We start from the raw sequence: 27,518 nt of genomic DNA, 5'->3' as shown, positions 1-27,518 counted from the left end.
TCGGACGCCGTTGGTCATTATTCCCGAGTATCGAGGCGTTCCGTGAATGAATTGGATGAATGAGTGAATCCAAGACCGGCAGTTCGGGAGTTCGGGCTGTGGTACCCGCAAGGCTATGAATAGCTCATGGCAATTGCTGTTTGCATTTGTTGGTTGAAGCTCTTTACAATAGGAGCTGGGACATGGACCAACGGCGGCGGCAGCAGCAGCAGCAGCACCTTTCTTCCAGTCAACAATGGCAACCTGTCAATGACAACCCGTCAATACCTTGCAATTCATTGATTGGAACGGGAGCACGAAGTACCTCGTCAGTCCTTCCGGACGGCGTCAGCAATCTCAACTCGCACGAGAAGCGCGTCGGTCCGCCGGATAGAAATTTTCGCTGTTGGTGGCGCCAAGGGTTCGCTGCCGGTTTGTACGTGTACAGGTAAGATTGCCGTGGGAGCGCCAAGGAGGCAGAGGCAGCTGCTGATATCAGCGCTCTCATCAGTCTTGCAGCATTGCCGACCGCAATTGCCGCTCAGGTCGTTTTAGTGTTAGTCAGAAAGTGTGGACCAGGCACAAAAAGCCATGTCACGTGCGTGCAACTTCAACCTCTTTTCTGTCTCAAACAGTACGAAGTCAAACTCCATGCGGAACGCGGTCTCTTTCGAGCTAGAGATACCTACATAAGCTCGCATTTTCTTGTTACCGATGGCAGCAGGGCGAAGAATTCGTATGCTAAAATTAATCGGCGTTGTGCTACTCGGCCGGCTGTCCTAGTGAGGCTCTGTGGAAAGTGATGGTGTTGCTTGAACTCGCTGCCCGGAATCGCGATTCCGGGAATGCAACAGAAAAGGGAAATTATCACTGAAAGGGGAAGAAAGAACATGCTGCAGTTGCTGATGACGGTTGGAAATCCAAAGTGACGGCGGCAGCGACACCTCTGGTTTCCACATTTCGGACCGCTCCTGCTCCTTACCAGGTCTCCGCTTCTCCCGTGTCAGAAATGAGACAGATGGTCCTTCCTCCTACGAAGCAACGAAGTATTACAAGTGAATCACCACTGCTGTGTCGTAACGGTGCATCGAGCTCTGATAGGCACGATACGCGAAGTGAGAGCGCAGAGGAAACTGCTTCTCCCCCCATCTCCTTCCTTTGTCACCTTATCTTTGTAGCATAAGGTAAGACACTCGTACAAAGAACCAATCCGAGACTTCTCTGAACTGTGAATTACCACCTTCGTACCTCTCCAGCTGAGAGCATGCGAATCCATGCTAAAGAAACCCGTCGGACATGATTCCCCAGGCGGCAGCGCCACAGCCACGTGATGGAGATAGCAATTGCGCTGCCACGGCGCGGGAGGCGCTATCATTCTCGCGTGCCAGCGCGGGAGCGCAGCGCCTGTGGAATGTAGGTACTCGTACTCTTACTTCACGTCCGTACTTGGACTTTCTGACGGGTTGAGCGACAGCTGAGGTTCGAGTTGAAGTACCGTCGAATACCGGTACTTGTGGGGACTTCTGCCATCCGCCACCAGCCTGATCTGATCAAAGCGTTTCCAACGGACTTTCAAGGCTACCTGTTAAAGTAGTGAGAATGCAAGTGCAGGTGTGCTTGCGCACCGGCTCCTTCCATGCTCCTTTGATTGCCAAGCGCAAATGTGCAGCCAGAGAATGCTGCTGCCTGGACGGGCAGGAAGCAGGAGGAGGCATCAAGTACTCGTACAGCTTCAAGGCTGAAAGCAAATTGATACGGGCGTTTTGGACTGCAACGGCCAAGCTTTTCTGGCACAGTGACATGGCCCCGCCTGTCAATCGACTTTGACAAATCAGATTGATGACGTATCGAGTCTCAGACGAAATTTCTGCGCCTCCACTCTTTACCAGAGCGAGCTCTTCTTTCGTTGATGAGGATGACTTCAACTTGTAAGCTGAACACCACGCAATTCTTCAATCAGGGGCTCTGGAGATTCTTACCCAGGCGCGGATCTCCAGTCTGTGGGCAATTAGGGTATTACGATATGAGCTAGCCTCCCGGCGCCCGCTGCATCCAGCCGGCTAGCTTTTGCGCTCACCGCAATTGCCTTCCCCTCCACTCCTCCAGTTCTCAGGACTCAATCTTCCGTTCGTGCTGCAGCAGGAGCGCGAGCGCGGGACACGGGACAAGGGACAAGGAACAAGGGACAGTCTCAAATCCAGCAGCTGCAGGGCGGGAAGGGGTGCGTTCGCTCCAGAGAAACTGTGCGATGAAGTTGGTTCGTCTCGGTTCGACACTAATGTAGTTGATTCTTTCTCTTGTCCCTCTGTTTGTTCCCATTCTGATATATCTTCGTCTCTTTTTATAGAGCTGCCTTGTTCCGGTCTCGACTTCCATGCAATTGGGCGCCAGCAGAATCGACACTTGGAGGGGAGGGGCCCGGGCCATGGGCCCCATCGCGATCTCATCTCAACCAACCAGACCATTTCCCTCTCATTTTGTCCCTGCACCGGCTGTTGGGTTCGTGGACGGGCCAGCGGGGGAGGGTAGAGAGCTTCCAGGAACCCACTTCGAGCGGCCGAAGCCTCATGCTGCTCCGTGCATGATAGAGGAGCTCCATGGCCTCGGCTGCTCCCAGCGCTGTGGAACGGCCTTGAAAATTGGATGCCATTTGCAAGTTTTTGCTTGCTCGACGAACCGAACGGGTCCATTTCAGCCCCAGAAGGCGTTGCCCCAGCACGCTTTGAATGACAGCCAATCCTCAGCAGTCGAAATGTCTCTGGCGGTGGGGCTCTGCTGCTGCTTCACCAGGTTGACCAGTATCCCACCGCTCGTCAATTTCGACTGTTTGCATGCACATGTGCTCCGTCTGCGCCTTTGTGCCCTGTTGAACCTGCGTACCTTGGGCGAGTACAGTGTCGCCGACCTCTCGAAATGGCCGAGAAGCTGAGCCCATTGGAACGCACACGGCGCACTTGTGATGCACTGTGCCACTCCGTTTATTCGGTGCTTTGCAATACAGATCACGGTATCGTCTTCTGTTTACAGCATAACTGCACTTGGGCAATTGCCGGCCCCGAAGCAATTTGTGGTCATCACCAAAGGACGTTGAAGCTAGGAAAAGAAGAAGCAACCGCTCAGGCCACTAGCATCCCGGATTTCTCGCCTCGTGGCCATGCGCCGCCAATTGAACTCTCGGAGACCGGGGGTCAAGCGTGCAAGTACTGCAACATCAGCCGAAAGATGCAGGTACTTGCCCACTCTGCGGGCTGCACCTAGTGCACTAGGTTCCTGCACGTCAAGATCGGCGTACTCCATACATTGAGCCTCGCCCGGTTAGCTCTAGATCGAGTGTCTCAGAGGGGTTGCAGCGCGCTGGTCGGGATGCGGAGGGCTCGCACACACCACCCACCAAGGACGACACACACGAGGCGAGCGGTCCTCAGCCTGGTGAGACCACTTCCATTTGAATTGACGACTGCTGTATTGCTGTACGAAGCAGTACCTCCTAAGACGGCATAGAGGGATTGGAGACCTTATAAAACTGAATGGACAAACCAAACCGCACTTGGCTGCATTTTTGCGACCGAAGCCAGCATGCGAGGTGCGTGATACTATGACGACCAAGGCTCTGATAACAACACAATCTCGACACCAGCCGCACTCGGTAGCATTCGCACGAGCACTGCAACTGATCCCTGCCTGCTCAAGAGATATCGGCGGATCCCGACTTGCCCAGGCAGACTAGACGCGTCCAGTTCGCAGTAACGCAGCGGCAGCGATATGCAAATGAGCAGCTCCCGCTGTTTGTTATCTCGCCCTTTCGCGCCGTTTCTCAAAATACTCGTACAGTACGAATTGTCTTCTCCGACTGGTCGCCGTTTGTTTCCTTGCCTCTGTGGCTTTTAATGGCTTTACTCCTACAATAACGCCTAGCTGTTCTATTTCTAACCATCTCTTGTAGGAAAAATTTGCCCTTTGGCCTTACCGAGCTCCGGCCGAGGGGCTGGCTTCTTGTTCCGCAAATGTGACAGGTGACTCCGGGCTGGCATGTGTGCGTCTCTTATCCTCAAATCCCCCTTTCAATCATGATATCTGTCGCAGGGCGGTCTCTGGCTGGGGAGCATGAGATAAGCCTGTCTGCCTGGCTTATCATTTGATACGAAGTGGTCCAATGACTGAGCCTCGCCAAAGTCATCAGTCGTCAATATCAAGCCATCCATTGTCAATAGACAACTGCACCTAAATGAAAGTCGCTTGCACTAACGACAAATGGAGTCGTACCACAAGGCTTCCCCCTCCTTTCTCTCGCTCTTTGGTTCCAGGTCCTTCTCTGGCGCCGAAGGCTTGCAGCAGCTGGGAACAAGGAGGGTTGGATTCCAGACGGGGCTGCCGCAAATCGTGCATCTCCTGTGTCTCTTCACTGTCACTGTCTCTAATCAGACCAATCCGAATGGCGCAGCGCCACTTGCGCTCCACAACCCCTGCCCAGTTTACTGGATCGAGAAAACCGTGGCCCTTGTGGCCACTCACGAGCTAAAGTGGCTCTTTGCTAGCAGCAAGCCCAGCAGGAGAGAATCTCATGAGAATAGCAGCCTGGGATCAGAGCCTCGGGTCCGCGTCTGGGGCCAAGGCGAAAGGATCTTGTGTGACCTTTGAGGTACGAGTTGCTGGTGGGGAGACACGCTTCTTGAGTGGTTTTGTGTGCTACATTGGATGTATTCCGTGTCTTGGCATCATTGAAGCGCTGATCTAGGGTCATTTCACCTGTGCCAACGGAGCAGCACCTCCTGCGTCTACCAGATGGCGGGTCTGAGACAAAGGAGAAAGGAGAGATATGTACAACAGAGACGGACAGGCATCGCGACGACAATCAGAGGCTAGAACCTGGCCCAAGATACGGAGCAGCGACAGGACAATACTCTTCTGCGCCTCTAGTGCTAGAACCTGCCCAGGTCGCGGCTAATTGGCGAACGTGGACTGATGCGCGGCACCAATTATCTCATGAATATCCTGGCCGCAAGCCACAGTACCGGTACGACCTGGAACTGGCCTAGCCACTGCCACCCTTCTTGTGCTTGTTGTGTATCCCTCCATCGCCGGCGCATCTCCAACAAGGGTGTCCAAGCCTAGTGCTTGTGGTTCTGCTGGTCTGGAAGCACTAAGAAGTCGTCCAGGCAGTTGGGAGCAGCGCCTGCTCGTACTAGCAGGTACTGGTACGGGGACAGGTACGAAGGTCGGTACAAGGCGTTGCCTTCGCCTCGTCTCGCGTTCTCGCCCACGTTACGATGCGCCACCGTTATCCGGGGCCTGCGCAGCCCTTTTCAGGTCCTCAGGTCCCATCTCCCGCTCTGGGCTTATCATGGATCGAAATCCTGCGCTCCTTTGGGTCTTGCCTTACCTTGGCTGCGCCTTTTCGCCATCTGACTCCGAGGTCTGGCCCTCGCTCTGTGCGTACGTAAGGTACTCACTTGTACAGCCATCCATGCACATTGGCATTTCATTATCTCTCGCGGCTTGACTCTCCTGCTTTCCGCATCTTCCATTACGTCTGATCTTCCCTCCGCCCCCAGACAAGGGGAATCTCGTCAATCTCTTCTTTTCTTCTCTCTGCTCCTCTTTCGCTCTCTGACTTCTCCTCCCATCCCGTCTCCCGTCTATACTTCTTCTTACTTCTCTTTCCTTTTTTCCGCCGCTGCTGGGATCCTCCCCCCCGATGTAACCGCCGCTGCGGCCACTATACGTGCAGCGTTCATGCAGCAACCCCTCCGAATCCCGCTATCCGCCTCGACTCTCCCGCCTACAGCACCAAACGCATCAGCGGCCTCATGCCCCTGGTAGTATCACTGGACAACGACTCCCTGCCGTGTGCGATTCTTCAGCGCCGGCTCGCCCCGGACATTCGCGACTCGACAGTAGCAACGACACCAGAAACAGCCGCACCGCGAGACTTCTAACAAGTTTACGAGGAGAAAACCTCTCCGAACCCGAAATCCGCCCTTCCTCGCTCGTCGAGCCCTCTGCGGAGGTCGACGGGCGCGGGCCCTTGCAAACGAGCAGACGAAACACAGAAGCAAAGAATAAACTCAGAGCAGACGACACGGAGAGCCCGCCATGTCCATCTACTCTGAGCCGCCGTCATTGCGACCCTTTTCGGAGGACAAGCCCTCGCTGCTCGTCTGCTGGTGGGCAACCATCTTCTGTGCCCTCATGATCCTGCTGCGCATCGTCGGCCGCTTCATCCGCACCGAGAAGCTCTTTAATGAAGACAAGCTCGTCGCCCTCGCCCTGATCCCGCTGTTCTTGCGCATGGGCTGCGTCCACTTTATCCTCGTTCACGGCACCAACAACTCCGACTTCACGGGAATCACACTCTCTTCCGAGCAGCTGCACAAAAAGGCCGTGGCCAGCGGGCTTGTTCTGCTGGCTCGCATACTCTATGCAGCGACGTAAGTTACTTCACAATACATGTACTCTTTGTGTGTGTCGAGTTGACGGAATGGCTTACTGACTGACTGGCAACAGGCTATGGATTCTCAAAGGCACCATTCTCGAATTCCTGGCGCGAATCACCGACCTGACATGGCAGCGATCTCAGCGATACACGTTAATCGCCATCCGATGCGCCCTCGGCCTCACCTTCATCGCCGTCATCATTAGCGATCTCGTCGAGTGTCATCCCTTCAAGCATTACTGGCAGGTCCTGCCTGACCCCGGCGGTCAGTGTCGTCAGGGCTTCGTCCAACTCATCACCTTGGCCACCTGCAACGTCCTTACCGACCTGCTTCTCGTCATTTTCCCCATCCCCCTGATCATCCAGAGCCACATGCCACTTGTCCGAAAATTCCAGCTTCTGCTCCTCTTCTCTCTCAGCTTATCAGTTGTCGGCGTCACCCTCTACCGGGTGCCACTCATCATCGACGCTCACGGACGCCAGCAGTACCGATCGCTTCTCGCGTCCGTCGAACTCATCTTCGCCACTGCGTCCGCGAACGCTCTTGTTTTGGGTTCGTTCGTCCGAGACCGAGGCGTCAAGAAACAGAAGCCTAGGCGAACGTCCACCGCTGCCGAGTCGTTCGAACGCCCCACCGTGCGAAGGCCAACGATGCAGCGACAATGGGGTAGTGATGAAGACCTAGTGAGGGATCTTGGACTGGCCGTTGAGCCTGAGCTGCGAGAGCAACCGGAACCCACTGATGACCTGTACGCGCCCATCAAGCCGATGCGCTCTGTTGGACATGACCGGCAGCAGCAGTGGGATCGGCAGCAGCAAGAGGACAGCTCGCATGAAAGCGGAAGCGGACAGCAGAGTGCACAAGAGAGCGGAGACCTGTTAATCTACAAGACCGAATCTCCCCACGAGTCCAGAAAGCTCTCGCTGTTCGATGTCGGAGGTCTTCTCGAGGATTCAGCTGGCACAAGCAGCGCAAGTTACCGCAGAGGGAGCAGCTACACCTCATCTTCCATGGACGCAAGCACCTCTCAAAACCCTCCTCAGGCGTCCAGAAAGGCCAGCACAAGCGGCGTTCGGCGTGGCTCAACAGCGCTGCTGCAGGACCTAGGAGGTCTTCTTTCCCCCCTCAACTCCAAGTCATCGGTTCGGTCCAAGCAGAGGACGGGAACCGAGCTGCAGACCATCCCGCAGTCTCATCAGGAGCACCACACGTCGCCAGGCGAGACTTCAAACCTCGTTCTCATGGACCCTGGCGGCCTCTTACGATCGTGAAAGCGACGACGAATCCCACGGCAGCCGCACCCACCTGCCGTTTCTGATTTAACGAATTAATCTACGACTGGAGTTACGAGTATTTTATTCCTCTGGGGAACGTCTTTTCGTCTTATATTTTACTCGTTTTACCATTATATGTTCTATTCTTCTTCCCTTCTAGATCGTATCCGTCATGCATGGCGCCGAGTATGGTCCCCTTCTCTGTCATATATGCGTATACATATGGTACACTTGTTTTCTTTTCTTCTTATTTTACTTGGTACCAGGTAGAGTATCTGGATGGGAATGGCGTCGTTTTGATGGCTCCTGGATGTCCAGCTCAGAAGGCGAGCGCTTGGCAGGCGACGAGACGCGATGGAGCTTGAGGTTGCCTCTGTTTTCTTTTCTTTTCGCTTTGGTACTTTGGTTGCATATACCCCGGTGAATAGCACCGTTTTGTTGTTGAGAAGAGAGGCCTTGGGTGCATTACCCTTGGGTGGTCATGATGACGAGATGAGGAATACGCGGTAGATACTAGATACGTTGGAGAATTGACACGACGATGAAGTGTGTATCATGTCCATTGAAATTGAATCGTGATGATCTCTCGCGACCTCGCTGTATGCGTAACTCACGAGTATTCATACTCATATGGCGGCCTTTTGAGTGTGTGAAGATATTGGTAAGGTATTTATTGATTTGTTTCTTGTAATTCTAGTGATTAGACCCCATAAACGCCAGCTTTCACACTGCAAATGCAAACAATAGATACAAACAGCATCACCATCGCTGCTGCCCTTCTTCCTCCAAGTCGAGCTTTGGTTTTTCTCTTTTTTCTTTCTTTTTCTTTCTCGGAAATGCCTCTCAGGATGTTTGACGTGAAACCAACATCTTGTCATCCTCAAGTAGCATCCTCTCCAAAACCTCCGTCAAAGCATCCTCTACCCATGTCAGGGCCTCGTAGAGCTGAAATTAGACGCAAAGTCGGTAACTGGCATACCGGCCCGCCGTCTCGCTGACCCGAATAATCTTGACAACCTGCCCCCTCTTGAGCCCCAGATACCTCGCGACAGGATCCTTCTGCAGGATGCGCGGCAGCTGCGTCTCCTTGAGCCGATACCTCTTAAGCAGAGCAATCTTTTCCTCGCGAGACAGCAGGACGTGCCGGGGCACGAGCTCGTGGTGGGTGATGTTGACGAGCAGGTCGTCCTCGAGGAAGCACTCAATCTTGGCGAGGTTCTCGACGCTGGCGAGGGACTTGCGGGCGGCCGGGGAGAGCGGGACGTGGGTGACCATGATGCCCGTCTTGTAGTTGTTGGAGATTGTGTACTTTGCAAACTGGCGGATCTGGCCGACGCCGAACTGCTTGTCGGTGAGGAACTCGACCCAGATGGGGCCGCAGTCGGGGACGGGGTCCGGGTTGGAGGGGGTTGCGGGGGGCGTGTTCTTGCGGAGCATGGAGTCGCTTGGGCGGGCGGAGAATTGGAGTTTTGCGCGGCTGTTTTGTGCATCATATTGTCAGTCTCTTGTCCCGTCTTGCTTGGGCTGTGATGAGGTTGTTGATGGAGAGGGAGGGGCGTACTTTACGGTGCCGTCGGGGTGGCAGTACTCGTCGCGGAATCGGTCGAGGGAGATGTTGACTTCGTCTTCGGCAAGCTCGTACTCCTAAACGTTTGAACAATGAGTATAGCGTCGCAAAATGAGAAGTACTCGATATAATCCTGATGGAAGCTGGGAGAAAACGCACTCGATCCGCAACCATCTCGTGAACAGTCCTCCACGCGCGCCAGAGCCGCACCACCTCCTTGGACTTGGCATCGTTGGGCAGATCGTCAATCATCGTGGAGGAGTCTCTAAGTTTATCACGCTTATCGTTAAGAGGGGTTCGGATGAAAAAGGATGTATCGGGCGTCGTGAATCGTAGGCAGGGCGGCTTCTCGTCCTCCTCAAGTTCGGCTTTGCGCAGGGGAGGTTTGGGCTGTCGTCAAAAAATTGTTTGGCGCGCAGCCTTGCATTGGCTGGGCCTCTTTTTTTCTGGGCTCCGGGGCGGCCAACTTTGGCTGGTCTGGTTGGGCGGGCCGCTTTTGGGGAACTGATAAGGATGGGTCATGTGACTTGGCTGATAAGACATTGGCATCTCGAAGAGGACACTCAACAGAGCTTCAAGAGTCACTCCGTAGAATGAGTGAGTAATAAGTACTGAGCTACCTTACCAAGTATTGAGTGTTGACGAATTAAGTTGAATTCTTCCCTTGAGTGGGTTAGCTCCATGACCGAGTCTCAAACTCAAGATGAAAAGTTGAATATAAAATCAATTGCAAACCCTCGTGATTGACCGAGGCAGCATCGAAACAAATGCTACCTCTCCCCCATTGGCCGCCATTATCCACCGCCAATCCCCCCAGGAACCAAAGACGTGCTAGCCACTGCTAAAAATCCCACTCACAGCCCTGGAGATTGACCAAACCGCCTTAATTAAGGCTGTTAGAGTTGCTCGCTAGGCACCACAGTGTCCTCAACAGCCGCCTTCAGTGGAAGCCACAGCATCACAATCCTCAAGAAGAACCGCCCAGCCTCGTAGAAAATAGACTCAAATGCCATTTCCAGTCCTCATACAATCTGGCATCGCCAAAACTCAAATTCATACTCGCTTTTCCGTTGAATTCTTGTGTGGGCCCTGGGCTGCCAATATAAAGGTTGGTGCGTCCCAGGGCAATTTTTTCTGCCAGATTCACCACCAAAATATTTGGCAGTTGTCTGGCGGCTTCGGCTTTTTTCCCCTTCTTCTTTTTCTCTCTCTTCTCGTGTAGACGGCGCTCTTCTTGCCATTCTCCCTCCTCCCTTTCCCGCTTCTGCTTGCACTCTCCAGCCGGAGATTGTGACGGCTTCCTTTGGCCTGTTCTTTCTTTCTGAGCAATTTCTCTTGGCTCATTCCCTCTTGTCGGCACAATGACCACTGCTGCTGCCTCTCCCGCCCCCGCGGCCGATGCCGCCCCTGCTGCTTCTGCGCCTGCGGCTCGTCCGACTCGCCCCGACGAGAATGCCTTTAAGGAAGCCCTCGCCAAGGCCGAGAAGGAGCACAAGGCTGCCATGGACAAGTTTGTATGTTCTGTTGCGTTGTGACTGCTGTTCTTTGGGTGTTGTTGCGTTTCAATGCCTCCATTCTCCATCCGAGTCTTTTCCCGATTGTTGGGAGACACCATGTCGACTTGCTCTCTCCCCAACAACAGCAGCAATGCCTGGCAATGCATGCCAAAAAGTGTCTCTATAGAAGAGGAGAGGAACAGAAAACAACGAAGCACTCTTTTCAAGACAGTCATGTGCTAACGGCCATCACCAGAACGCCATCAAGGCCAAGATCGATGTTGCTCTCCCGAACAAGAACAAGGACCAGCCCAGCGCTACCCAGAAGCGCCGCCAGGAGCTCATTGCTCAGGCCAACGAGATCCGCCAGAAGCAGGCCGGTGGCAAGAATGCCCGCACCTCCAAGCTGGACCAGATCAAGCGCCTCGACGAGCAGCTCCGCAGCCGTGTCAACGAGCAGAAGGCCGCCAAGGCCAAGGTCCCCTTCAAGAGCGTCGAGGATGTCGACCGCCAGATTGAGGCCCTCGACAAGCAGGTCAACTCGGGCACCATGAAGCTCGTCGACGAGAAGAAGGCCCTGGCCGACATCTCCAACCTGCGCAAGCTGCGCAAGAACTTTGGCCAGTTCGACGACGCCCAGAAGCAGATCGACGACCTCCGCGCCAAGATCAAGGAGATCAAGGACTCCATGGAGGACCCCGAGCAGAAGGCCCTGTCCGAGCAGTACAACAAGATCCAGGCCGAGCTCGACGTCATCAAGGCCGAGCAGGACGAGGCCTACAAGAACCTGTCCAGCCTCCGCGACGAGCGCACCAAGCTGCAGGCCGAGCAGCAGGAGAAGTTTGCCGCCATCCGCAAGCTCAAGGACGACTACTACGGCCAGAAGAAGGCTTACCAGGCCTACGAGCGCGAGGCCCGCGAGAAGCAGCGTGAGCGCCAGCGCCTGGAGCGTGAGCGCTACGTCCAGGAGCGCAAGAAGGCCGACGCCGAGCGTGTCCTTGCCGAGGCCAGCGAGCCCGCCTATCTGGACGAAATCCGCCGTGCTAACAGCCTGCTCGCCTTCCTCGACCCCTCGTTCAAGGCTGAGAAGACCCCTCTGCTTGCCGACTCTGGCTTGACAGCTCAGGCCCAGCGAACCGTTGACGAGTCTGGTCTTAAGGGTACCAAGCTTGTCCGCAAGGAGGACCGTGAGGAAGAGTACGCCCCTGCTCAGTCCAAGGGCAAGAAGGGCAAGAAGGGCAAATCCGGCGGTGCCCAGAAGGGCTTCAACTGCCCCCCATCCGTTGTTGAAGACTGCGCCTTCCTCTCTCTTGATCCCCCCATGCGCGAGGAGGACAAGCCTGAGTTGATCGAAAAGGTCAAGGCCAAGCTTACCCACTGGAAGGAGGACCAGGCCGCCCAGACCCAGCGTGTAAGTGCCCATCTCACTCTTTGTTGTCAAAGAAAGTAACTAACTCCTTACAGAACATCGAGAAGGCCAAGAAGAAGCTCGAGGAGCTTGAGAAGAACGAGAAGAGCGAGAACTCTACCAACGGCGACAAGGTTGAGGAAGCGACCGCCGAACTCAAGGAGGCCTCTCTCGAGGACAAAAAGGAGGAGTCGTCATAGTAGACAACTTCTCAGCCTCCGGGTCCAGAGCCCCAAAGAGGGAAAGAGAGCATCAGCAGCCGCTGATGCTAATTCCTAAACTCTTCTTTTCTTTTTGAAAAGCTACGATTATCGTGTGGAGGCTGACCGCGCCGCCATCTCTCGTTCCTCTCACACACCACTTCATGATTATCTGTTTCTCTCTGACAAGTTCGCGCGCTTCTCCCAGGTCAGCTTCGACGATGTAGTTTTTGAACAAAAAAAGAAAGGAAAGATTGTTTATTATGTTATCACTTGTTTTGTGCGGGTGGAGAGCAATTGAAAAAGGGGGATGGATGGATGGGACATGGCGGGTAAAAAAGACAAAAAGGAGCTGGGCGGACAAGCAAAAATCATCAACAAAATGGGTTTCTTTCCTCCTCCCTCTACCTGTTACCTATATCGTTACACACCAACAATCCGCGTCTTCGGGTACGCCTGTTACTGTCACATGGGCCTCTTCTCACATGCCTTTGGTGTGTGTATACCCTTTTTCTTTTCTGTCGTTTCTATTTTTGTACCCTGGTATATCACGTCTACTAGCAATCGAGAAAGGAGTTTCTAGGCACGAAATACACGCATTGCGACTTGACGTATCTCAACTCCCATTACCATTAAGAAGGACTACCAGGCATTGACCTTATCTAGACATGTTCCTCTGGCGTCATATAGATGAACCCTTCTGCACAATTATCGGACCACTGCACATACTGTAGAACAACTCCCACAGATACCCCAGAACCAACAACGCCTTTGCGTGAAATTTCTCGGTGAATGTCCTGGCTCTCAGTGGCCCGGCTTCTTCAACAGCCTGCATGCGAAGCTGCATATCTGCATGTACGTATGCGCTTCTAGGGGAAGCACAAACATGTGAAATCGTACAAACGACATGTATAGTGCAGATTGCATGTTGCTCGTTGAAATGAAGCCCACTTGATAGCGAAGGAAGGGAGTCCAAAAAGACCGATTTGAAGCTAAATGAACTACGTATGTATCTAATGTACGAATCATGCGGCCGCTCGACCGACGCATGAATGACGAGGTAAAGAGGTCCCATGCAGGTCTTCACCGCAAGTACCTACTAGGTATGTACTCGATCGTGATGGGGAGATGCTGATGATTTGCGTCGTGAGGGTATGGTTAAATGAGTCGTCTGGGAAGGAGGAGGGATGAAATGGCAGCAAGATGAATAGACGCCTTGGTGACTTGTCTTGCCTTGAAGGCTACTGGGTGTCCTAGTAAACATGAGAAAAGCGTCACGTTATACACACGAATGCTCACTATATAGGCTTATTGATGGCTACTCAATGCTATGGGGAGACAAATCATTCGCTTCCTTGATGCATCTTTTATACGCCAAGCTGAATGGTATCCAAAAAATAACGTGTAAATGTAGCCAAAGATATATGTGTGTGTAAGAAAGATATCCCATCATTTCAAGACTTCCCGTGCAATCATGCCATTCCCATTCCAGACAAATGAAACTAGAGTGATCGTACATGTCGTGATGCTCTTGACGCAGAGGACATGAATGAAAGAGAAATGACATGTCGATAGCCAGCTTGTGCCTATGACAGTATGTGTCGTTATGGGGATAATGGTCCGCTTATATTGCTTATTTCTTTTGGTATCATTGTATTTTTCTCATCCAAACGGTGCGTAGTAAGACGAAGATGGGTGGTGCTGGGGAGGCGGTGGCCTGAATGTCCTTCGGTCTCGTGGTGTGGTAGCTGGCGCGGGAGTCCGGCGCTCCATGAGGGCATCGCGGTCGTGGAAAGACGAGGGAGGGGCTATGGCGGGAGGAGGAGCGGAACCGGCGCTGGCACTGATGGAGCCGGCCCGACGACTCGGCTTCCGAGGTGGAGCAGTCAAGGGAGGGTTCTTCACGGCAGACTCGTCGTCCGCGGGAAGGGTGAGCTCGATGAGGCTGTAAAAGTATTCGAGGACTTCGGGATAACGTTGTACGCTGGCCTGCCAATCCTCGTCGATGCCTCGCTTCAGGGTGGCCTGGGCCTCGGCGATCTGGTTGGGATGTGGCGGCGCGTTGTAATGATAGAAGGCGTGGGCGGTGATGTGGTCGAGATGAGCCGAGTGGGCCGTCTTTCGTCGTTCGGCAAGTTGACGGAAATACTCGAGTATATAATCCTGGGCATGGGCCCTTACCCACGAACTATGGATGCGACGAATCAGTTTATGCTGGGCCACGGGCATCATCAAAGGCGGTCAAGGCAGGATATGGCAGAGCAGTAAGATATGTCAGTGAGGCGCGGGAAGAGGTAGAACCAACCGTATGTCGCCGTATATGGATCGCATCATGCGTTCCTCGGCCTGCTTAACGGCCACCTCGAGGCCTTTTGCCTCGCAGTCACAGGCCATCGAGGCCGGCGCATGGCATATGGCGCAGTCCGGATCCATTCTGATGACGGTCTTGCGCACCTTAATATCTCTGGTGTGCATCTTAGCAAAGGTTGCGTCTCCGGGGTCAGGTGAAGAGGCGCTGTCTAGGTTGAGGTGTAATGAAGCCAGTGTTCAAGGAAGGACGGGTAGGAAACAGAATACGGGCTAGTAATTACACAAAGCAGAAGGCATTCAGGCACGCGGAAGAGAAAGGGCACGGTGGGCTTGTTGACGGGCACAGATACGTGGTATCGTCAACCGCAGTAGCAAGGCCTCACTCCCCCCCGTTGGCAGGCCCATAAACGGGCTTCATGAGGGACGCAAGTGGGCAAGCTGGGAAATTGTGGTAGAGGGCGGATTGGAAGGTTGAGCATGAGAGAGAGAGAGGAGCGGAAGAGGAGGAGAGGAGAGGACAGGAGCAGAGAAGGGGAACGAGAGCAGCAGAGAGTGCGAGGGAGAGAGTAAGAAGCAGAGAGACTGACCAGGTGAGGAAAGGTTAAGACAAGCAGAAGCGGCGATAGGCTCACGCCAAGCGGTAAAGGGAATGGACGCAATGCCAACAGCACGAGCAGCAGCTGTGCTAGATGAGAAGGCGGGCGAGTTGGGGATGCGTCCTGCAAGCACACGCGCGAGCACAAGCACAAGCACGAAGCAGCACGTCTGGCGGCGTCGGGCCCAGGATGAAGCTTTCCGGAGGGGACCAGAAGGAGGGCCTTTGGGAGGGACAAGATCTCAAGGTCCGGGACCAGAAACCAGAGCGTGGGGAAAACCCAGAGGGCAGCTGCAGGACGACGAGCGTGTGCTTTTTGGGGCCGAATGAGGAGGCGGCAGGTGGGTGACGGGGCCAGCTGTCGTGGCTCGAATGCGGGATCGAGGAGCCTATGCAGGCTAGCCTAACGAGCAGCGAACTGGCCCAACGGAGACCGCAGGTGCCCAAACAAGTGAGAGGGCGAGGGAGAGGCTGCCGAGCAGGTGACGTCTCAAGCGGGCTTGGAAGAAGGGAGGACAAGAGAGTGATTATGAAGAGAGGAGATGGACAGAGAGGAGGCGCAAAGAGCAGGTTGGGCGGAGTAATTGATGCTGTCCGTTCAGATATGGCTATACCGTTGAAAATGAAACGATGCCTGTCTCGGTAGCTGTACGAGCGCAGCAAGTGGCAATCCTGAGGAGGCGTGATATTTGCCGTGGCCGAGACCAACCCTGACAGCCCGTCGCCTGGTAGCAGTGCTTTCTTCCTCGTGCTGCTTCCCCGTGCGTCTTTGCAATCAAGAAATGTGGCGGTCGATACTCTTGCAGGTCTGGATATGTATGTGGCCGCCGGCGTCTCGCTGTCCGTGCAGCAATGGAGCCCGCTGGTGTCACACAAAAGCAGAGACACGGCACACACACAAGGGTCGAGCTGGCACTGACTTGTTGACCGTGGTGAGGAGACCAGTCTCATGCAGCGAAAACTCAGCAGGCGGATGGAGCCGGCAGGATAGAGTGAAGGGCGAGCGACGTGCGTCTCACCAATCGGGTCGGACCAAGCGAGGGCAGAACCTGGCTGGTACAAGTACGCGATATTCTGCCTGCAGCAGCCCCGTCGCCTCCGTACCAGCGGCTTTACTCTGGCTCACCCTAGCCGATCTCTCTTGCTTCCCTCGCATATTCCTTTCCTTCTTACTTTTGTCTGTTGCCTGTGAGCGTGCTGATGTGCTGTAGCATACCGCTATGTATCATGTAGGTGCTTGCTGCGGGAGTGCGGGCAAACGAGTGGGAGTATGTAGTCCGTCAGCCGGTCCGTCCCCTGCGGCGGGTGATATTTTGAAGCCGCCGCCTGCGAGCAAATCGAAGCAATCCAGCTGCTGGTGCTACTGTCATGTACTGACTAGCATACTGCAGCACTTGTATGTACTTCGCAGCAGCAAGAGAAATTGACCGCACTTTTTTGCATTGGCAAGCGGGCTCGAGCCATGCACCGTCGAATCACGAGGGGCGGGATATGCATGGACGAGGCCCGCCGTTGGCCGGATCGAATCCTGTGGACTGAGCTTGACGAGGCTGGCGAGGAGCTAGAGGAGCCCTAGCAAACGGGCGAGAGGTCACGATGGGCGCAGACGATGCTGGAAGCTGGTGGTATAGCTGCGACATGATGTGATGTGCTGCTCCCTGCTGTCGTCTTATGTCTTTGCAGTTGTGCCTTGTCTCTGTTTCGCTCTGCTGCCTCATCGTGAGAAGTGCGTTTGCTCTCGGCGGTATTCGTATCGTACATATGTCCCAAGCAACCAGTACATACATTCCAATGGCGATCATCATAGCCGCAGCAAATCACAAGCCGTCTGCCTCAAATCCGTGCGTGCTTTTCTCTTCTTGCCCGTCCATTCCGACATGGGCCAGCGAAAAGAGACAGGGTTCAGTTCTGTAGGTAGGTAGTTTGGCTTGAGAGCGGGGGCGGGAGACGGAAAATCGAGCTGGAGGTTTCATCAGCTTTTGACCGGCGATTGCCAACTCAGCAGGCAGAGCTGGCAGCAGCTTCCCGTTATGCACTCAGGCGCCTCAAGCTGCACTGCATTCGCCACCATCTGCAGATGAAGATTAGCCGATGGAAAATATGCAAATGCGCAACTCAACACAATGTCTCTTTACGCTGTCAACATGTATGTATATCAGCATCCAAAGCGTTCCACGACAAACTGCGATATGGTTATTTACCAACCATATGTAAACCTGGAAAGCCTCTGATCGGCCTCTACCCCGCCACGCCCGCCATCGTCGGCGCTGGTGGGGTCCATCCCGGCGCTGTCCTCCGCCAAGCTACAGGCGGTTGCCGCTAAAATTTACCTGCTAGGCTATTGTGTTCTTATCTTATCAGCCTGCATCATCGTGAATTTTCTGGCACCTCACATTTTGCCTCCGATATAGATTCAAGGGAACCAAACATGGACAAGCAGTCCTGAATCCTCACATAAAGACAACATGCCACCTCGGTGCCCCGGGCCATCCCAGCTGCCTCTGGCCCCGTTTCTCTATCCGGCTCTCTTCCGCCCTCGATCCGCCTATCCTACCCTACTCCGAACAGCTCTCAGCCGTCACTCTTCTTCTTCGTCTTCATCCTCCTCCCCAGTACTGAACAGCCTACCTGAATCGCGACTGAATCCGGCGCCGGACGACTATGCAGCACCCAGCTTTGCGGACAAAGCTGAGCTGACAGTCTATGCCGGCCGCGGCGGTAATGGCTGCGTCTCGTTCCAGCGAGAAGCTTTCCTGCCCGACGGCCCTCCCAATGGCGGCGATGGAGGCATAGGAGGCAACGTCTATATACAGGCCGCCCATGGCGAGACTTCGCTGCATAAGCTCGCCCGTCGGCGCTTCATCCGTGCTGGACGCGGGAGGCACGGGCAGGGCAGTGGGAAAGGCGGCATGCGAGGCGAAGACGTCGTCATCACCGTCCCAGTCGGCACAATCGTGCAGGAGATTGAACGTCACGACCCAGCTGCCGAGGAAGAAATGGCCCTGAGGGCGTATCAGGCGCTGAAGAAACAGAGAAGACGTGAGCTTCTGGCCCAGCAACAGCGCGACCGTGAAGCCGAGCTGGAAGCCGAGCAGGAAGCCGAGCAGGAAGCTGAAGAGGACGATCTGGATGAAAGACGCCGAAAGAAGAACAGCCCCGAGGATGATTACGATCCAGACGCCGACAACCCTGAGCGCGAGAAGTGGCTTCTCTATCCAGGCATGTCCAAGAGCGAGATGAAGTCCGCAGAGTTCCCCAAGCTGCCCAAGCGGACTCGCTACTTTCAGCAGCCTCCCCCGCCTATCTATCTCGACCTCTCCAGACCAACACCGACGCCCATCTTGCTTGCCGTAGGCGGCATCAACGGCCTTGGCAACCCTCATTTCACGTCTAGAAACCACCCGCGACCAGTATTTGCCACCAAGGGCGAAGAGGCCGTCACTATGAAAATCTCCCTCGAACTCAAGCTCCTGGCCGACGTAGGCCTCGTGGGCCTGCCTAACGCCGGGAAGAGCACTCTATTGCGAGCTCTCACAAACAGCCGTGCGCGGGTCGGCAACTGGGCCTTTACTACGCTGCAGCCCAACATCGGCACCGTCGTCCTGGACAAGTACTCTGGCCGTCCCAACGTCAAAGCCCGCCGCCACCGCTACCCGTCTTCATCTCCAGACGCCAACGCCGATGATTCCGCCCTGGGCGAGCCGCGAACCCGCTTCACCGTTGCCGACATCCCGGGCCTCATTGAAGGAGCGCATCTCGACCGCGGCCTCGGCATAGCCTTCCTCCGCCACGTCGAGCGGGCCGGCGTCCTCGCCTTCGTCATCGACCTCAGCGCCGGCAGCGCCGTCGCCGCCCTGAAAGCCCTCTGGCGCGAAGTCGGCCTCTACGCCGAAATGCGCCAGGAAGAAGAGCGCTCGCGCGAATTCGAGGCCGCCGTGGACTGGGACCTGGCCTCGCAGGCGGAGCGCGGGCCTATCAACCTCATGGGCGCCTCATACGGCACGCCGCTGCCTATGCAGGAAGCGCAAACCAGGACGCCGACGCTGCACATTGCGGGCAAGCCGTGGTACGTGGTCGCCACCAAGGCTGATCTGCCGTCGACGAGGGAGAATTTCAAAGAGCTGGAGAAGTATCTCGAGGATGTTACGGAAGGGAGGGAGGAGCATCCGAGTGGTGTTGAGGGGGCGTGGACGAAGAACTGCGCCGCGATTCCGGTGAGCGCGATTAAGGGGCAGGGGGTGGAGAGGATTGTTGACTGGACGGTTGGGCTTTTGGATGAGTAAGGCGTATATCTGCCATGAAGGAAGAGACTTTGTACGATACATATGATGGCATTTTGTACAGCATATAGAGATGACGCTGTAAAATTAACGTCGACGGATAGATGTAAAACGACAAACAAGCTTGTAGATTGAATACCTAAATTACCAGGCACCTCTACCAATTTTCTTCCAGGTATAGCCCATTGTACATACTTTTACCCATATTCCGGGGCTTCTTGAATCGACAATAGTATAAATGCCCCCCATCTCACGACTAATCATCTCCCTCTGGCGTAGGAATATCCTCCACATCAATATCATCCAACTCCTGAACCTGCTCCTCCTCCTGCTGCTGCGCCTCCTCAGCAGCCTTCTTCTCCTTCCGCTGCAAACTGATATTGATCAGCGGCGAAGTATCATTAAACACCCTCAACAGCATCGCCGACCGATCCTCCTTGGGCAGCATCAGATTCAGCGAATGAATGCTCTTCCACAAGGGCAGCGCCATCCTCTCCTGCCACTCCGGGTCGTCGCCCTCGGGTTCGACCCGCAGCACGCAGCAGCCCATGCCAATGTCGCGCACCCGCTCGCCAATCTCCTCAAAGTTCTGCCACCCGCCGTCGCTAATCTTGGGGAACATCTCGATGAGCAGCTTGTGCAGCGTCTCCTTCTTGCGGAGGTGCACGACGCGCGTCTCGCCCACGTAGCCCTGCAGGATGGGCATGCCCTCCGACTGGATGCGCCAGCGGCAGACCTCGGCCGAGGGCGCGTCCTGCTTCATGAACATGCGGACGCCGCCGTGGATGAACTTGAGGCCCCGGCCCTCGTTCTCCGTCAGAATGTCGCGCGTCAGGGCGGTGGTGTAGTAGATTGCCTTGGCCGGCTCTCCCATCTCGTTTCGCACCATGTAGCGGTCGGTGGGGAAGCGGCTTGACAGTTTGTAAAAGTCCTTGATGTTCTGGATGGTCGGGTGAGAGGGGTCGAGGTACTTGAAGGGCTCTTCTACCGGGCCGTTCTTCTTTGGCTTGCCGGGACGGTCCTCGCGCTGAACGGCAGGCTCGGCGGTAGGTGCAGCGGCAGGTGTAGCGGAAGGTTCAGCAGCAGGCTCGGCAGCAGGCTCGGCAGCAGGGGCAGGAGTTGTGGCTGCTGGATTTCCCTCCTCGGTTTTGGCCTTCTTGGCAGGCTGCTCCATATCAACATCAGCATCCAGGGGCCTCTTGTTGGCGGCAGCAGCCTCTTCAGCGGCTCCGTTTGACTGGGTGGCCTCCTTGGCCTCGTTCTCGGGCTTCGCCTTGAATTCCGACTTCTTCTCCAAAACGGTGATGAAGAAGCCGCCAGTGTCCTGCAGGTGAGGGTACACCCTCATGCAGCGCTCCAAGGGCAACTTGGTTCCCTCGGGATCAGGGAACATGGATGACTGTAGTCGACCGGGAACAACGCCGTCGTTGCTCTCCTTGGCGAACTTTTCGACCTCTTCCCAGGAGCTCCAAATCCTGCCGCTCTTATCCATGATCTTCCACGTCTTCAGACCGGGTCGTCGCTCGAGACCAGGGAGCTGGTTGCTAGCATCGACGATTTCGACATTGTCCAAGCCACCACATCTCTCAATCGCAGCAGCGATGATTGATTCGTTCTCAACCGGGTTCATGCTGCATGTCGAGTACACGACGCGACCGCCGACTTTAAGGAGTTGTAGGGCTCGGACCAGGATGCGGATCTGGGTGACGTGCAGTCCCAGGGCACTACCCGGCTGCCAATCCTTCCACAGGTTCACATTCTTTCGGGCGGTTCCGTCACCGGAGCAGGGAACGTCGGCCAGAATTCTGTCAAACTTGAGATAGACGGGCTTGTTCGGCTCGGGCGAGGGCAGCTTGATGGAGGGGAACTGGGTAGCGTCGTGGTTCATAACAAGGAGGTTGGGCGAAGACAGTCGCTTGAGCTGATGGACCAGGAGATGTCCACGCTTGTAATCGGCATCGTTGGCGATCAGAAGACCGGTCGCGCGGCCGGCATCAGAGGGATCCGCCTCGAGGTCCGCCTCCGCCTCGTCCTTGGTCTCCTCACCGAGGTCCAGGCCGTCTTCCTTAGCAAACTGTCGCAGGACCTTCCTCACGCGGGACTCCTCGCCGACATGGAGCATCTCCAGCAGCTGGGCAGACTTGCTTCCCGGCGCGGCGCACATGTCCAGCACCGTCATGCCCGGTCGCAGATCCATCAGCAGAGGAGGGATCATGCTGACGACTTCCTGTCTGCTGATGTTGCCGACGCTGGTCTCGGAGACGAGGAACTTTTGGAAAGCCGCAAAGGGCGGGAACTTGCGCACGACGTTCTTGGGCGTGGTCATCCACCAGGCAAGCTCGTCGGGGTACCAGGGCACCGGCTTGGGAGGGTCAACGGGGCGACCATCCTGATGCTCGATCTTGACGATTTCGGGGATGTATCGTGTTCGCAGAAGTCTCTCGACGGCGAGCGCGTGGCTATGCGACACAGATGTTAGCGACGAGCGCGTTGAGTTGGGAGGAAGAGGAAAGCCTCTGGCGCGCAAGGTTCAACATACCCCTTGGAGCCGCAGAAGCGAAAGCTGTTGGGCAGCTCGCGCCTCAATGCCTCCCAGAACTGCGTCTTCTCCTCCTCGGGGAGCTGCAGCAGCGCGTCGTAGTACTCCTGGAGCTTCTGGTTCTCCTTCTTAAGGGCCGGGTAGTCTCTCCAGCTCTGACTGCGCTCGCCTCCTCCGCGTCCGCCGCCGCCTCCACGACGGTTTTTACCCTGCATATGACGAGTATCGAGTCAGTTCTGGTCAATTGCAATCAATTGATTGTGCTGCTTGCTCGCAGAGACTCACTCTGAAGTTTTTCCTGCCCATCGTTGCGATTTGACGTGCTCCGGCAGTTGCGCTTTTGCGATGGTTGGAAATTTTTACAGCCCGATAACCTGCAAGGTAGAAAATCCAACCCAGATGCCCCGCTATGCCGCGGGTAGGAGTGCGCTAAAGGCGAAGGGTGGGTGGCGCCAAACCTCACGGCTAGAGGCGCTAAGGCATTGGATGCAGGTTGACTGCAGTTGATGGGGAGTTATTTTGAGATTGACCAGCGTCTGCATCATTTTTGGAGAAGCACGTCTGTTTTCATGCTTTCATTACCGCTGTACACCGACACGATTACTTTGAATCTCATCAAAACATGTTGATTACCTCAAAACATACTGAAGTGCTGGAAAGCCATACGGTGCACATGCTCTGCGAATGGCTCAGAAGCTGCGTCTCCAATGTCCAGCACGTCCATCTCTGGAGCCCAAGATCGATCCGAGATCCGAGGCGGTGCTTCACTTCGTGCGTATCAGCGATGGTTAACGGTCTCCTTTGGGAGAGAAAACAGCCACCGCGGCTTGACAATTGGGAAGCTGATATGACCCGGCAGCAAGAGGTGCTGTAACACCCCCCGTATCACGATGAGCATCTGGAGTGTGTAACTCCCAAGTGAAGTCAAGCAACAACCATTGCAACTCCTTCGACTAGCACCGATTGTGCCATGACGCGAGCTCTGTTGGTTTCCTTTATCAAGAAGTTTGACTGCTTGATATGAAGGCCATTGGTCGTTCTTTTGTCTGATGCTAACAGTCTTCTGCCCCCTGCTGATGCCTGCCCGTCTCAACTGCCCACGCCACAAGAGACTGCCTTTGCCCCCTAGGACTTTCAACGCGCTCCTCGGATGTAGAAGAAGTATTGTTCAGGTGTATGCCGTATAGGCGAGATCTTCGGCATTCGGTCTTCGTCGGATTGACAAATCTTGTAAAGCTCCATGCTTCTACTAATCGTAGAGCCTCAGTTCATCCTGTGTCGATTGCTTCAATTGCTTCCCGAGGCAACCTTGGGCAGCCTCTCCACCATCCCATTTGCTCAAAACGGCAAGTCCCGAGTCCATGTACATACTCGTACACCGTGATCAACCAGTCCTCAAGTTTCCCCTCATCTCACCACCAATCAAACCGTACATACAACCACACTCACTCGCACCTCTCACATCAAATTCACCTCCCATTCACTCAGCCCTCCAGGCAGCAGCAGGCAGCAGTCGCGAACCTGCCGACTGCCCAACCTCACCGCCCGCGCGCACAGACCATCTCCCATGGATATATAATCCTCCTCCTCTCCTCTCTCTTCTTGATTTTTTCTCTTCTTTTTTCCTTTTCTTCATACTTACCTTGTTTCGCATTCCCAAGATCAAGCATTTGGGAATGCAGTGATGGAGGGCCTGCATTGCACATTCGCGGAGTCAACTCCTTGCTCCATTGTCCTTCGGGGCCATGGGAGGCGCAATTTTTGATATCGTTCACACAAACTCTTTTCATTGTGGTGCTTTCCTGCTTGCGGGGGCCATGAAGAAGAAGACGTGCTTTGTGATACTCTAGAAAATGTCGATCGTGATGTGATGAGTACTGTAATGTGATGGGGTCTGGCGTCTCTTTATTGGAGAACCAAGTTTGCCTGGCATATTCGGTGGAAATGTAGTCTGGGGGTTGACAACAGGATCACACGAAGCGTATGGTCATTCCTTTCCGTTACATTGTAAAAGTCTTTGCATCATTTCCAGCCGCTCATCTATTATGTATCGTGAGAATATACAGCCATCACGTCCTCGGGCTTCTCAAAAAGCTCACCACGCCACTGCAATATCCAACCAAGTCATCCAGCCTGTTGCATTCCTTCTCCTGATGCGCCTTCCACTCCTCGAGAGCCTTCAGCAGTGTCTTGCTCTCCATTACCATGTCAAAGTGAAGCCGGAGGAACACCGTCATCCAAGCCTGCGTCAGCTCGTAGTCTTTTCGCGCTTGGAGCCGTGTTGTCAGGGCGCGGATGAAGTGGAGGAGCTCGTTGGAGTCGTCGTCTTCGCCCAGAGAGAGGGAGCGAAGTTCGAGATCTGCGCTTGAGGGAGATAGAGACTTGAGGTGCTCGATGAAGTCATTGTCTGATGGAACAAGAAATGTCAGTGACTGTCCAATACCTAGGTAATGAGTAACGCTGGGAAGCAGCAGTAGGGTAGAAGCTTACAGTTGCCCCTTGCTGCACCAGCACGCAGCTTCGACGTAAATGTCTCCTCAAAGCGAGCCTTGTCGTATCTCGAGATACGAGACTTGCTGGCGTTCTCTGCCTCCTCTGAACCATCCTTGACGCCGGGCACTTGAGCACCCGAGGTCGAGGGCAAGAAGAAGGGCGCCTTTTCGGGCAGCTTTGGCGCCTCTGTTGGCTTGTTGCGCTCCTTGATCAGATCCAGATGAAGCAGCGTCTGCCACCTACTCTTGGGAACCAAACTCAGCGTCATAAGATCGGCGCTGATTTGATCGACGGTAGGCGCAACAACACCAGCGTCTTCTTCTTCTGGCTTGTCATCCTCAAAGGCAGCCTCCAGCAAGCCCTGGTTGCCCTCGCCAGCTGTCGTGGGGGCAGCCACCAAGCTGATCTCCGCCTCGGAGATCTGGCGCGTCGGAACATGCTTATACAGCGTTTTGTTTGTCCAGATGGTGACGCCAGGGCTGTCCTCGAGAGCAGCAGCGAGATACTCGCCCGTGTACGACATGGACACAGCTTTGCAAGGCTTCTCCAGCCGAATGGCGTCGATGAGATGGCTCGTGGGCAGATCCCAGACTCTGATGATGGAATCGCGAGAGGCCGCAATGATCCATCGGCCATCGTTCGAGAAGCAAAAATCGTTGATAACATCTTTGGGGCCCCAGAACTCACGGATAGTCTTTTTCGTCTCCAAATCAACAACCCGAATGGACAAGTCATCGCAAGAAAAGGCGAGGAGATTGTTGGCGGGATGGTACCGGCATCCGGTCGGGAGTGTCATGGGCGCCCAGTCCAGCTGCTCCAGAAGGGTTCCCGTCAAGAAGTCCCAGAACTTGATCTTTCCGTCCAGCGAACAAGACACGACGGTCTTGTTCATGGAATCGACAACCAGGCCTGTAACCGCCTTGGTATGCTTGCCAACGCCCGCGGGATACTTCCGGTTTCCCTCACTCTGCAGCTGAACAACATCGTCCGCCTGGCGGAGCTGCTGCATCTTGAGCTGACGAGCCTGTGCCGGCGTCAATTTGGAGGGGAAGCGTTGACGGTGTACACCAGACTGAAGGTTGTACATGTCAATGCCACCAGCCCCTGAGCCGACCAGAGCAAACGTTCCGCAGGGGCTGATGGCAACAGTCGTGACGTCGGTGCCGTCGCCAGTCGGGAATGCCCAGCGACCTGCCCTCTTGCGGCCCCAGAACCAGGTGCGGGCGAAGGCATCGCCCTTGTGAGCGGTGACTACACTTTCCCAGCCCGTCATTCCGCTAATTTCAGCGTCCAGCTTCTTCTTGGGATCCCGGCTCTTCTGCCAAATCTCCTGCTTGCCCGGCAGAGCGCCCATGCCACCGTCGCGGTTAAGCGAGGCGGCAATGCATGTAATTTCGGGGGCTTTGAGGTCTTCTAGAGTAGTTGTTGGGCCATGCGCCAGAGCGTTGGCAGCCAGGATACCAATCTTCTTCGCCTTCTTGCGTATGTTGCCCTGACTGAGCTCAGTGCTCTGTCCATCACGACGCATGCTCCACCCCCAGAGGCTTCTATCCTTGCCACCGCTGATAATCCACTTGTTTCCAGCTTCAGCACCGTCAAAGTCAGAGGGCAAGAATTGCAGGCAGTTGACGGGTCCAGAATGTCCACTACGAGAGTGCAGAATCTTCGGAATGGGGGAGAAAGGTGTCTCGTCAAAAATCCAAGACTTGAGTGAGTTGTCTCGGCCGCTGGAAACAATGACTGCTTGTCCAGAAAGGAACTCCACCTTGCTAATACCGCCTCGGACGGCATCCCCTTCACCAGAAGGTGGATTGTGGGCACTGCGCAAGACTCCCATGACACGACCTCCACGGTTAAGGTCCCAGAAGGTAATGTCGCCCGAGGACGGAGTGGCTGTGGCCATGACACCATCCTTTCTACCATCGTGTCCAGCTCCCAAACCATCTGTTCGAAATGAGATCGAAGTAACGGGGGCATCTGGGTGTCCGGCCTCGACTTGAAGAGCGCGCTTGTCGGTGAGGACGTTGGTAATGACGAGGGTGCCGCTCGAATACGCGATTGCCAGCAGGGAGAGCGCCGGAGTTGGCTCGAGGCAAGTCACAGCGCCAGAGTCTGGGGAAGGAGGAAGAATGGTGTATATCAGTTTGCCAGTGCTGACGTTCCAGATCTCGACCCAGCCATCTTTGCGACCAACGAAAATCTTGTTGAGGAACGTCGGCATAGTGACGACGCCGCCGGTGATTTCATGGCCGCCCTTGGCGGCGGCCATGGTTTGAATAGTCGTGTAATGCTCGAGCGTTGCTGTTTTATAGACCTCAATCCTCGTCTTTGCGCATGCAATGAACCAGGTACCGAAGATCATGATTTGCTGAATCGGCTCCGTCAAGTCGCTTGGGAGGACTACCTCGTCCACCTTTCTTCCTCGTTGGAACACCCAAAGACCCTGAGGCTCGTTATCCTGAGACCCTCCCCATGCTGCAAAGACCTTTTTTCCGTAGGCGTGGGTGGCAGTAATATCGGCGGGCGTCTGGGGTCGAGTGACGAAGACCAGGTTGAGACCGCGGAGTAGATCATAGGTTTGCAGAGACCGGCCGACAGATGTCGTAATCTGGAACGTAGTCTTTCCCAGCGGGAATGATGTGAATGGTATACTCGATGGAGCGACGAGGCCAACAGTCTACACGGTCAGATATTAGACATCAGTATACCAGATACCAAAAGCTGTCTTTGAAAGCGATATAGCGAAGAGGATCAACATACTCGGAACGGAGCAAAGATTCGCGAGGAATTGCTCGAGGGCTGGGGCGCATTGGCCAAGGTCGAGACTTTCTGGCGCTTTGCAAGCGGCCCTTCGGGATCGGAATGCGGCATCTTTACGCTGGAGTGTCGTGCAGCGTTTTCGCGATCCGTCGTCAAGAGCGAGCACTCGACCGACGACTGGTT

The 27,518-nt window shown here is 55.0% G+C and overlaps 7 protein-coding genes across 7 annotated transcripts; 3 read left to right on the top strand and 4 right to left on the bottom strand.

The window, feature by feature from the left end:
- Nucleotides 1-5,665: 5,665 nt before the first annotated feature.
- Nucleotides 5,666-8,159, top strand: BBK36DRAFT_1134044 (GPCR protein, PTH11-type). Its single transcript, XM_024892180.1, has 4 exons — nt 5,666-6,407; nt 6,484-7,767; nt 7,811-7,934; nt 7,955-8,159. Exons 1-2 carry the CDS (start codon nt 6,073-6,075, stop codon nt 7,682-7,684), a joined length of 1,536 nt encoding a protein of 511 aa, XP_024754053.1. The 5' UTR covers nt 5,666-6,072; the 3' UTR covers nt 7,685-7,767; nt 7,811-7,934; nt 7,955-8,159.
- Nucleotides 8,160-8,638: 479 nt separating this feature from the next.
- BBK36DRAFT_1155520 (RPB5 subunit of DNA-directed RNA polymerase) lies at nt 8,639-9,506 on the bottom strand (the record flags this gene model as incomplete). The annotated part of the gene is made up of 3 exons (XM_024893837.1): nt 8,639-9,164; nt 9,249-9,331; nt 9,414-9,506. The coding sequence occupies 3 exons, from the start codon at nt 9,504-9,506 to the stop codon at nt 8,639-8,641; spliced, it is 702 nt and encodes a 233-aa protein (XP_024754052.1).
- A 1,109-nt stretch (nt 9,507-10,615) lies between these two features.
- BBK36DRAFT_1175327 (hypothetical protein) lies at nt 10,616-12,358 on the top strand (the record flags this gene model as incomplete). The annotated part of the gene is made up of 4 exons (XM_024895966.1): nt 10,616-10,768; nt 11,007-11,309; nt 11,394-12,161; nt 12,215-12,358. 4 exons carry the CDS (start codon nt 10,616-10,618, stop codon nt 12,356-12,358), a joined length of 1,368 nt encoding a protein of 455 aa, XP_024754051.1.
- A 1,662-nt stretch (nt 12,359-14,020) lies between these two features.
- BBK36DRAFT_1155518 (hypothetical protein) lies at nt 14,021-14,791 on the bottom strand (the record flags this gene model as incomplete). The annotated part of the gene is made up of 2 exons (XM_024893836.1): nt 14,021-14,546; nt 14,664-14,791. The coding sequence occupies 2 exons, from the start codon at nt 14,789-14,791 to the stop codon at nt 14,021-14,023; spliced, it is 654 nt and encodes a 217-aa protein (XP_024754050.1).
- A 2,595-nt stretch (nt 14,792-17,386) lies between these two features.
- On the top strand, nt 17,387-19,614 carry BBK36DRAFT_1175323 (GTP-binding protein Obg/CgtA; the record flags this gene model as incomplete). The annotated part of the gene is made up of 3 exons (XM_024895965.1): nt 17,387-17,409; nt 17,887-19,477; nt 19,567-19,614. 3 exons carry the CDS (start codon nt 17,387-17,389, stop codon nt 19,612-19,614), a joined length of 1,662 nt encoding a protein of 553 aa, XP_024754049.1.
- A 185-nt stretch (nt 19,615-19,799) lies between these two features.
- BBK36DRAFT_1155516 (S-adenosyl-L-methionine-dependent methyltransferase) lies at nt 19,800-22,388 on the bottom strand (the record flags this gene model as incomplete). The annotated part of the gene is made up of 3 exons (XM_024893835.1): nt 19,800-22,002; nt 22,083-22,291; nt 22,368-22,388. The coding sequence occupies 3 exons, from the start codon at nt 22,386-22,388 to the stop codon at nt 19,800-19,802; spliced, it is 2,433 nt and encodes an 810-aa protein (XP_024754048.1).
- A 1,763-nt stretch (nt 22,389-24,151) lies between these two features.
- BBK36DRAFT_1134040 (Utp21-domain-containing protein) lies at nt 24,152-27,499 on the bottom strand (the record flags this gene model as incomplete). Its single annotated transcript, XM_024892179.1, is given in 5 exon segments — nt 24,152-24,484; nt 24,517-24,519; nt 24,561-24,564; nt 24,575-27,252; nt 27,336-27,499. 5 exon segments carry the CDS (start codon nt 27,444-27,446, stop codon nt 24,152-24,154), a joined length of 3,129 nt encoding a protein of 1,042 aa, XP_024754047.1. The 5' UTR covers nt 27,447-27,499.
- Nucleotides 27,500-27,518: the final 19 nt, after the last annotated feature.

Source organism: Trichoderma citrinoviride, assembly GCF_003025115.1.
Source record: "Trichoderma citrinoviride strain TUCIM 6016 unplaced genomic scaffold BBK36scaffold_1, whole genome shotgun sequence".
Lineage (NCBI taxonomy): Eukaryota > Fungi > Ascomycota > Sordariomycetes > Hypocreales > Hypocreaceae > Trichoderma > Trichoderma citrinoviride.
The sequence above is the reverse complement of the archived record's forward strand: the minus strand, read 5'-3'. Positions and strand labels throughout refer to the sequence as shown.

Coding starts and splice junctions, on each gene's coding strand:
- BBK36DRAFT_1134044 (XM_024892180.1), top strand. CDS start 6,073: ATGTCCATCTACTCTGAGCCGCCGTCATTGCGACCCTTTTCGGAGGAC. Junction 6,408..6,483: donor CGCATACTCTATGCAGCGAC/GTAAGTTACTTC, acceptor GACTGGCAACAG/GCTATGGATTCTCAAAGGCA.